At 38.3% G+C, this 11,002-nt stretch overlaps 1 protein-coding gene across 1 annotated transcript in view; it reads right to left on the bottom strand.

Annotated features, from left to right (window-relative positions):
- Positions 1 to 807: 807 nt before the first annotated feature.
- The window catches only part of CLCA1 (chloride channel accessory 1), a 30,654-nt gene continuing 20,459 nt past the window's right edge, over positions 808 to 11,002 (bottom strand). The window contains exons 9-14 of the mRNA XM_012747536.2: positions 9,791 to 9,897; positions 7,575 to 7,790; positions 6,379 to 6,640; positions 5,094 to 5,264; positions 2,112 to 2,351; positions 808 to 1,317 (exon numbers count right to left, since the gene is read on the bottom strand). Coding sequence (XP_012602990.2) covers positions 920 to 1,317; positions 2,112 to 2,351; positions 5,094 to 5,264; positions 6,379 to 6,640; positions 7,575 to 7,790; positions 9,791 to 9,897 — 1,394 coding nt within the window. The 3' untranslated portion in view covers positions 808 to 919. The remainder of the gene's footprint in view (positions 1,318 to 2,111; positions 2,352 to 5,093; positions 5,265 to 6,378; positions 6,641 to 7,574; positions 7,791 to 9,790; positions 9,898 to 11,002) is intronic.

Here is an 11,002-nt window from a genome sequence, read left to right as displayed (position 1 = left end):
TCTATATTTACATCCCTTTTTCCTTTTCTTCTCCTTCCCCTTTTGTTTATCATGCTGCTAGCCTCTCTTACCCTTAATCAACCCTTCATGTGATCCTCAAATCCCCCCTTCTCAAGAATAGCTCTGATCATATTGGCTTCCTGATTTCAAAACTTAATGCTCAAATACTCTTTAGTGCCTACAGGAAAAAGACCAACAAGTCTTATTTATCTTTGTATCCTTAGGACCTGGCAGAGGCCTGGAATATAGTAGGCAGCTGATTAACATTTGTTGAATGAACTGAATTACATCAAATAATTAGAGCACTTGGTACAAAGTACACAATAAATGTTTATTTCTCAATCACTTTTCCTTCACTCCTGGATTGAAGCTACCATTCCCACCTCATTCCCCACCAGTGTGGCTTCAAGCATCATGATTCTTGAAATTTCATGCACATAACATCATTTCTGTGCCCAGGGACCCTTCATCACGCTGTAATTTTTTTCTACAATGCAATGTCTTCCTTAAATGCATCCTCCTTGCTCAAATATAGAGAGAAGATGTTGGTCATATTGGTCCAAAGCTCCTACATAACAAGTCACGCCTTTTATATTTAAATAATTTGGTTTGGCCATTTCTAGTATCATTGACCAAAAGAAACCAACAGCTTTTAGCAACTCTATTAGATTTGTTACAATTGCAAGACCTTTTTAACTGGAAAAGATCCTTGAAATGAATAAAAACATACCTCCATTTATTGATACAAATGCCCCTTCTTTCTAGTATTCAAAATCATTCAGAATAAAAGATTGAATAACCCAGTTGTTTAGCATTTTATTTCATTATACTGCCCCCTTCAGGAAATATGAAATACATTTTAGAAAATTTTATGATCCAAAGAAGGACATATGGTTTGTTTTATTTATCTCATGAAAACTCAGCCCAAGCCTACTGACACCTGCAGTTCTCCTAGCCATTTCCACATAACTTTTAAAATGTGAATTCCAGGAATGGTGCTGTTGATATTAATATTAGGACAAGGAACGGAAGTGTCATCAGGACGAGGTGTCTCTGGAGAAGGCTCTGGAGGAATAAACAAAGACACTTGTGCAATGTTGGATATTTCTGATTTCAGATCAACCTTATCAACAGCCTGAATAGCAATGAAGAGATCTGTGCCATTTTCAAAAGTGATGTTTTCTGGTTCAAACACAAAGACTTCCTCAGAGTTGGCCTCCTTAGGGATGAGATCATCAGTATTCACTTGAAGAGAATCATTGAAATTGTCTCTGAGATCAAGAATACTTGTACTTATTCGAATGATATACTTTTGAGCTAAAAAAAGAAAAAGAGGAAGTGACTTGTAATTCTCAAATCTTAAAGAGCTAAAAAAAACCCTTAATCTTAAAACATCTACTAGAAACTATATCACCATCCCATAAAATCCCTGAATAAATGAAATCAACGGTCCATATTTATAAGGGATTAGTATCTTTTTCATTCTTGTTTGCATATCCTGACAAAGTGATAAATATAAAACTGGATCGGGAATGACTTAAAGCCTTGGTCAGTATTTCTGGCCATAGCACCTGGCTAAGGGGAAAAATTGTTTAATTACTGTATATTATTTTATTCTTTAGAGAGGGATTTTTGTAGTAGTACTTCTCAAAGGATAATGTGGATACAAATCACCCAGGGATTTTAAAATGCAGACTCGGGTTCAGTAGGTCTGGGGTGGGGCCCACGGCTCTGTATTCCTAACAGGGGTTCAAGAGATGCCCATGCAGCAGCCCACAGGCCACACTTTGAGAGAGAAAGCACTTTGAGGTTTCTTCCAAGGTACAGCTCTGTTCCCTAGGTATCTATGCTCTAGTGCCTGTTCTTCCCAGGAGTCATTACTGAAAATTAGGTTTATTAAAGGACAGTTTGGCAAGATTTCAGAAAAAAGTAAAGTTTACCTTTCCTGACTGAAATCTCTCACTCCCAAAGCAGGCCGTTTTTCAGATTTTAAGCCTCTCTCACTTAGCTGCCCCCTCACACATCGTAACACGCCTGCCTGCCTCACCCTCTTCTGCTCCTCTGCTTGGCTGGTAAACTCCTTTACAGCGTCCACACCACGGTCAGCTTACCTGTCCCATGATCATAGTCATCCCCAGGAGCTGTCCAAGCCAGGTTAATGAGATTGCTCCCCAGGATTTTCGCCTTCAGGTCGGTGATTTGGCAAGGTGGGAAGAGATCAGGTATGGGGGCCTTTGGGATATCAGAGGCCACAAATGAACCTCCCGAGGTTGTTCTGCTAAAACATACTTGTTTGTCTTTAGGATTATTGTTAGTAATTTCAGGTCTTGGTGGATTCCATTTTATTTCACCTGCATTAAACAATTACTCAAGATATGGTAAGCAACATCACCAAAAGTTACTTCCTCCCTCTGTTTTCCTGTCGAATAACCTTCTTCCTACTCTCCCCTCCTCCTTCTTTCCTCCCACACACAAAATTCATTTTAAATATTTGGTGACAGGACACCAAATCAGTTTGCATCAGAGGGAAAAAAAGCTAAGAGAGAATCACGGTTCTTTATCTCACAGATAATTCCTGGATATTTAGTGGAATAACCTTTTGGAATTTATTTTCCTAACATTTGTTCTGAAATTGTTTCTTTTCCCATCTTTTTGCCTATGCTGATCTTAACATTCCATAAGGTCCATTTAAATACTACCTCTGTTTTCAACTCAGACTGCCTTAAGAAATCTTTGCTATACCAGGTGTTTCATTTTACCAAATACATCTTTCCTATGTATTTGGTAATTAATCATCTGGACTTTCAAGGATTGCCTCAATTGTTATTCTATGCATATTTCTTTCACTTTCTCCTTATTGGTGTTTCTTAAAATTAGATTGCAATTTTTCATGAAATTGTTTTATGTTGGGGGTTCCAAAATTTTATGCTTTTGAAAAACTCCTGATTTTCTCAATATAAGCATGACAACCTAGTTCTTGTAGCAATCTCAATTTCCTTCATGTTCTTATTGAAAGCTTGTAGGAAAGTAATCCTGGAATTCAAAAAATACTCTGGCTTGCTCAATCTGTTGGGTTCTCAGCTCTCTTTTTAATAAAAATATTCATCCCATAATAATCTAACTTGGCATTACTTAGAATTTGCTTTCTCATAAACTCTACATCTGTAACCCACAAAATTTTTATCTGTAAAGACAGATTAATCTTCATAGCCATTAATCTGGTCTTGGGCAAGGATGACATAAGTGCTTTGGAAGGTTCAGGGTTAGTATTGAATTCCCCAACAGAGACCGCCTCTCTTGGTATTATGGCTCATCAAGTGATAGAGAGAAGAACATGGTTTTTTAGTGCTAGGCTAGGCACTATCACTATTAGTTATATGGACCAATAACCTCTATAGCCTCTGTTTCCCCATCTGTAAAAAGGGATATTTAGGAGAATGAAGTGTACTACTGTAAGTAAAGCATTGTGATAAAGGTACACATAGCTACTAAACCAATCCCCTCCTGCCTTCTTCCTCTAACTCAAAAAGCAATAATAGTCTCTCTCTCTCTCTCTCTCTCTCTCTCTCTCTCTCTCTCTCTCTCTCTCTCTCTCTCTCTCTCGCTTGCTCTCTCTTTTTTTTTTTTTGAGACAGAGTCTCACTCTGTTGCCCAGGCTAGAGTGCCATGGCATCAGCCTAGCTCGCAGCAACCCCAAACTCCTGGACTCAAGCAATCCTTCTGCCTCAGCTTCCCCAGTAGCTGGGACTACAGGCGTGCGCCACCATGCCCGGCTAATTTTTTTCTGTATATTTTTAGTTGGCCAATTAGGTTTGTTTCTATTTTTTAAGTAGAGATGGGGTCTCACTCTTGCTCAGGCTGGTTTCAAACTCCTGACCTTGAGCGACCCTCCTGCCTTGGCCTCCCAGAGTGCTAGGATTGCAGGCGTGAGCCACCGCCCCTGCCAATAGTGTCTCTTAAAGCATTTTTTTCCCTGTGGTCACCTTTGCATGAGAGGACAGCATATGTCTCAGAATCCTCCCTTCACTAAGCACACACTCAACTAAAGAAGATGTTAGGAAGCTTCTTAAAGGAGCTCCTCTCCTTACTACACACCAACATCAGGAAAAGTCCTGCCCAGAACAGAGTGGACATTGATAGAAAACAAACGCTGGCCCCCATCAGGATTCAGACTTGGTCTCAATTCCTGCTGTAGTCCAGGGCAAGTATTTGTAACCAAGAGTGGCGTGGGACTGTTTCATAGATATAATGTTCCCACCTGTTTGCAGTTGAAAATCACTAGATAGAACACAGCTTTTAATTACCTCAGTTCAAAGCCCAGCTTTCTACCAAATAAAGGATGTGGGCTCAGTGTACTGACCAGAATAGGTTCATCTACTATTCTCCCTGGTCTGAGCAGGAGGAGACAAGAGGAAAGAAAGACAATGGACTTATAACAGTGATAATGATGTAGATAACAAGCCCCAAATTGTTATTTTTTTTTTTATTCAGTGGAAAGTCTTCATTAGAATGAATTAGAAATGCTTCCATGGAAAGATCTTCATTAAAAAAACTTTTTAAAAAGAATAATAAAACTTTACTGCACACTATTTACCAGCAACAGCTTATTAGATGTAGTTACTTGTTTATTCCTCATGGCCGTCCTATGAGGTAGTCACCATTATTATCCTTATTTTACAATTGAGGAAAATGAAGCACAAAGAGATTACCCCAAATACATTAATTGGTAGAGAGCTGGGCTTTGAACTGAGGTAGTCAAAAGCTGTGTTCTATCTAGTGGTTTTCAACTGGGAGCTATTTTGCCCACCCAGGGGACAGTGGATGATGTATAGAGACATTTTTGATTGTCATGACGGGGGTTGGGAGGGCTGCTATTGACATCTAGTGGGTAGAGGACAGGGATGCTGCTAAGCATCCCACAAATGCAGAGGATAGTCATCTACAACAAAGGATTGTCTGGCTTAAAATGTTAATAATACTATGATTGAGAAACTCTGATTTAATCATGCACCATTTTGCCCCACTGGCTTAATGGTTTCCTCTTGATCACAAGCCTTTTACTCAAGCCAGGTGTGTTATTACAGGTTACTCACCATTCTCAATCCAGCCAGGTATGTACAAGGCTCCACTCTGCTGGGGTATCACTGTCTGTCTGGTGGCACCAATTCCTCCCAGAGCCCACACTTTTACACTGTATCTACCATTTGTATCGTAAGCTGTAAAATACCTTGAGTAGATACCATCATGCTTAGTAGCATCAGCACCTTGATAAGGAAATGAAGGAATTAATGAATATCCTAAAACTGGGCATTTGTATACTTATAACTCATATATGGGTTAAAAATTTTCAAAGCAAAGAGAAATCCATCAATATCTTCAGGAGATCTTAAGATTTGAGTATGTTAAGGATGAGCCTGTTTATTCTTTTACCACTGTGTGTGTGTGTGTGTGTGTGTGTGTGTGTATGTGTGTAGTTTTATGTGTACATCTTGTCTTCTTGAATTGTCTTTCTTTTTGAAATCTGAGATCATGTCGGGGTTTTGTTACACCCAACATAGCATAAGGTAACTACTCAATATGTATCTATTAAACTGAATTGAATTGTTGTATGTGACTAAGGAGGAAAAAAATATGATTATTTAATAAAAGTTATGACTTCTCAGGGTAGATTTAGGTAGGAAATTCATTTATAGAATTCATTCTAATAAGATTATTTGCATCACAGACATGTTCTTTCTAAAAATAAATGCAGAGTCTCTTTCCTCTCTCCTGATAGACTTCTTAAATACAAGAATAATGGACATATTTTCACTTCAGAGGCAAGTTAATATAGAGTCTATATAGATATAGAAATCATATAAAATTGTACACAAATCCATCTCTGCTGCTTTCTAAATCTGAAAGCCTCAGTTTCTTCACCTGTAATATAGGGATAATAATATCTTGAAAGTGTGTGGTGAAGATAAAAACAAAGATATATATATACATATATATATCTTTGTATATATGTCTTTGTGTATATCTTTGTGTATATATACACACATATGTGTACATATATGTATATATAACCACCTAACACAAAATAGCTATTAATTTTTCTCCTTCTCTTTTTGAGGGGTGTGGAATACCTTCTGACATTCCCTAGAGGCTCTGTGCTGATTGAGGTTGAGCCGCTAATGCATTTTGAGCTTTGCAGAAGCCTTCTTTACCAACATTTTGAAATATACAAGTTGTGAGGAAATGGAGAATACTCCCAACCAGCCGCCCAGTGTTGGGATCCCTGCTTCTAACTGCCCTCACCCGACCATGCCCTTTTGCTGTTCTCTGGTTGCTTCTTAGAAAAAGAAAGATACATGTTCCAATTTCTTGGATGACTACCTGCTCCATTGTCCAGTAATTCCAAGGTAACTGTATTTCCATCCGCAGATTCTATCAGGGCTGTGACACTGGCCCTGAGAATTGGTGAGGTTCCTTGGCGAATATTTGCATAAACTATCATGGGGCTGGGGAATTTGCCTGTGTCCTTGTTCATTTTGGAGGTCACTGTAATTGGAGGCAGGGTGGCACTTGATGCACGGGAGGTGACAGTCAGAGTCAGGGTTTGTGAGCTTGCTTGCAGACTGTATTTCCAAGTACCAACCTGATCAAAAGAAGTGGAGACATTTCCAATTAATAATATTAGGTGACACACACCTGACTTCAATGGCACATATAGGAAAAGCTTATCTGATACAAGTGTGTTGCAAGCATATATAAGAAGATTTGGCATTTTTGATACTCTGTCAGCCAAGGAGACCTGCAGTGTGTTTGGACTAACTATAAGGTTCCTGTTGTCAAGAAAATCCTACTCAGGGGGAAAATGATTTCTGAAAGCTGTGTCCTTATCTTCAAGAAATTTTAACATTTGAATATGTTAAGCATGAGGCCTACTTCTTTTACCACTATGTATGTATGTATATGTGTCTGTGTATGTGTATAGTTTTATGTGTATATCTTGTCTTCTGGAATTGTTGTCTTTCTTTTTGAAATCTGAGATCATATTGGATCTCTGTTACACCCAACATAGTACAGGGTAACTACTCAATATGTATCTATTGAACTGAATTGAACTGTTGTATGTGACTATAAAGAAAAAAATATTATATGATTATTTAATAAAACGTATGACTTCTCCTCAGGGTAGATTTAGGTAAGTCATTTACACAATTCATTCTAATAAGGTTACTTACATCACAGTAAGCAGACATATTCTTTCTAAAAAGCCTTGATTTTTCAAGAGATGGATTCCTGAGGTAGAAGAAATAGTTTTCATGATTCTGAAGCTTCAAGGATCATTTTGCATCTTGACTGTGATGCAGTTTGAAGGTTCTTCCTTTAGTACCTGGACAAAGTATCACCTATTTCCTTCCTCTGGACTTGCTGGCCTACTGAGTGGTTTTGATTGGATGGAGATTTTTCCTTGTTCTCTCTTTGATTCTCCTTTTAGCAACTACCAACATTTTAAAAGCTACAATTACTCTGTAAAAACTTTATTTATTAACAAATTGTGAGAAGGAAAAAAGCTGACTTCATACCTTGGCAGTGCCTGGGATTTGGAGGTAGGACATTTTGGTTTTTGTATCCACTAAAAAGCCATCTTGTTTCTTTCCACTGGGATCTAAGAGAAGGATTTGGGGTGATTGTGTTGTCCAGGTGACAAGAAACAAAGTGTCGTTTCCCACTGTGCTGTCCACAATCACTGTGCCGTTCATCCACTGACTGTTCTTAAGGGTTGATCCCTTACTCTCAAGCTGTAAAGAAAAAACAACTCTTTACTTTCTGGAGAACACAGCTCCCAGCACATGGTCTTTTCCATTCTGCCCCTGACTCTCAAGTGCCCCATTAAGAAGTTTACTGTGATGCCTGCATCCTTGATTTGGTGTTTAGGACCCATTATGGTCCAGTTCCAAATTACCTTTCTAGCCTTGGCTTCCACAATTTCCCTTCCTCCACCCAAATAAGACCACTTCCCCAAACTATCCTTCTGAATTCCTGACTTCATGACTTTATAATTCTCTGCTTTTCCTGGAAGTCTTTACATTTATTTCCTCTGTTTATCTAAGCTTTCTATTAATAAGTCTTCTCCATTTGTCTAAGCCCTACTCATCCTTCAAAATTCAGTTCAAATATCGATTTCTCCATAAAGCTTTCTCTGAAGATCATCTCCCTCATCAGTTGTAAATAATCTCTCCCTCTTGTAAACTCCTGTAGAATTTCATTTCTGTCAGCCCTTTGATGTTCACCACATTGTGCTTCACCTTACGCTTACTGGTGTACACAGCTTATCTCATTTACCAGACTATACACCCTTAAAGGGACTGACTGTGATTTAGTTTTCACCCACATGTGGGTGGTTTGAATGACCTAATTGCTAGGTCAAGTATTATTGCAATCCCTGTGTAGATAAATGAAATAAGCCAATAATAAGGCTGGTGTGTTGTCTGGAGTAGAAAAAAGGAGCTGTCAAGCAGGGACTGAGGTGGGGAAGGATTAACAAGGCTTTTGTGAAAAACGTGAGTTTGAGGATTATCTCTTAGATAGTTATTGTCTCTAAATTGGCACCTATTAGAAGATAGAGTGGCCTGATCATGGAGCCAGATTTTCTAGTTTCACAGGTAGATTATAATCTTGGGTGCGGAGAAAGCGAAGGGCTATTAAATCTGGTTCTTGTGGCAGGTTGGTAAACGAGTCCTGTTAATTTCTCCATCTCTCTCCCTGTTAGGTTCTTAAATATAAAAATAATGAGCAGAAATTGCCTGACTGTGAACTTGTTCTTTTACCAGTTTAATTACTTTTCTAAGACACATTCCTCTCTTTTCCAAGCCAGGTCCTTGAGTTTAGTTTTCTAAATCTGAACTAGGATAACCCAGATGGATAGAACTGCTGTTTTCTCTGATTGAATAAATGCTACGCCAGTAGACCATAAAGCTATTTTTTTGAAGTCTGTCATTGTTAGGGTTTTGACATTTACAGTATTATTTTACCTTTATCCAAACTGTCATAATAAAAGTTATAATTCACACTGGTGTGAATGCTGATTATTTATTCTAGTTTAAAATTTCATGTAATTTTTGCAACTACTAGAAAAGAGCATTTAAAAATACATTTGTCCTTTTTTATTTTTCAATAGTCCCAGTTGAAAGGCAATTTGGTTTTCTTCAAATGGGCCCATGGAAGTTTTCTGGTTCATACCTGATGGGGAAACTAAGAGGTGAAGTTTTTTTTGCCCATGGTCACAGAGTTAATGGCAGACTCAGGACCAAGGTCGAGGGGTCTGGACTGACACCACCAGCTTTCCACAGTATAAAGCACTTCTTATCCATTATTTGAAAATCTTGGCAAATATCAGGGATTTGAGATAATGGAAAAATAGAGCAAGTAATCCCAGAACACTTGTTCCAGAAAATTTATAATTGAGATGATCTACTCTGAAGAAAATTCTGAGCCAATTATGTTGCTATGGGTGCTTCTTAACAGATGCTGAAAAAGAATTCTTGGACCCATTATCATTTACGTTGCTGGCTTCTATAAGGAAACCACTCAGTATTGTTTCCAAACATGCAAACACTAATTGCCTTGTTTAAATGAGTAGTGTTGTTGCATTTCAGAAATAATGTCTAATATCAAGCTGAACCTTCTATTTTAATTCACTACTAGAAAAATGTAAAACTTAACATTTTTAACCATTAGAGTCTCCATCTTGGCTATGATTATGTATAAACATGAAAACCCAAAGAGTAAGAACTCCAACCTGGATGGAGCGCTGAGAGGGAGCTCCATTTCCTGATGCAAGGGCCCCGAAAGCATCAATGAGACCATTGTTCTGAACTTGATCTGAAGCATATGTCTGTAAACCTCCTAAAATGCAATTACATTATCAGAAATTATTTCCTAGAAAGCAAGTATTTGCAACATTTTAGCTGTTGTTAAAATAGGAGAATATACAAAATAAATATTCTATTTTATTATTATTATTATTAATATTTTAGAGACAAGGTCTCCCTCTGTCACCCAGGCTGGAGTACAGTAGCACAATCATAGCTCACAGCAACCTTGAACTCCTAGCCTCAAGGGATCCTCCTGCCTCAGCCTCCCAAAGTGCTAGGATTACGGGTGTGAGCCCCATGTAGTCCCATTGAGTTATTAAAGCATAAATAGATCAACATCAAATAGGTGCCCAGATTAACTCAGAAGTTGATGCTGATTTTCTAATCCTAGTAAATAATAGTTTCAGTAACATCTCAGTCATCTGGCTACTTCAACTATCTGCAAAGCAGCCATGAATCTCTGACAAGACATAACTGATACCATAAAATCTACATTTTAAAAGTCATGCAGTTTTATATGAGAGAGTCTATTAAGCCTTATGCCAAGTCTATTGATTTACTGTTATTTGAAACATAATTCTAATAAACTTGGCTTTAGAGTTTTCTTCCAAATCAGGAAAGATGCATACGTGAAAACAGCAAGAAATAACAATGAACAAAGGGACAGTTATGGCATGGTATAATATGTAGTAACAATAAGGTTATACGCCAGGCATGGCAGTCTTGGGCTATTAGAATAGGTGTAACTAAGATAGTTGATGTGAAAGCACTTTTAAACTATTAAAATGCCATCCAAAATTAAGGAAAGATTTCAGTAACGTAGTCAATGCCCCATCCACAGCCCCTTATCTAGGCAAGTACATCTCTCCCCAGCTGCTCTAAGTATTGGCTGCTAATGGCTTCTAGCTGTCTCCTTTTCTAGAGAATGATCTTACCAAAAAGGGCCACCCTACCTAGAGAAATAACATGCCCCTCACCTCTGCCTTGTCCTGACAGTCCAGAGCCAATGATCGATGGTACAAAAGACCAGCCCTCCTGCTTCAAGGTGGGACCAAGTCTGTGATGCATATCCTACTCCAGAGTCCCCTTCTGGATTCAGCTAGAGTCTTACTAGGTCCACATGTGTGCTTAGCTCC

This window comes from Microcebus murinus, chromosome 2, assembly GCF_040939455.1.
Source record: "Microcebus murinus isolate Inina chromosome 2, M.murinus_Inina_mat1.0, whole genome shotgun sequence".
NCBI classification, from domain to species: domain Eukaryota; kingdom Metazoa; phylum Chordata; class Mammalia; order Primates; family Cheirogaleidae; genus Microcebus; species Microcebus murinus.
This window is presented reverse-complemented; position numbering and strand designations above follow the sequence as displayed.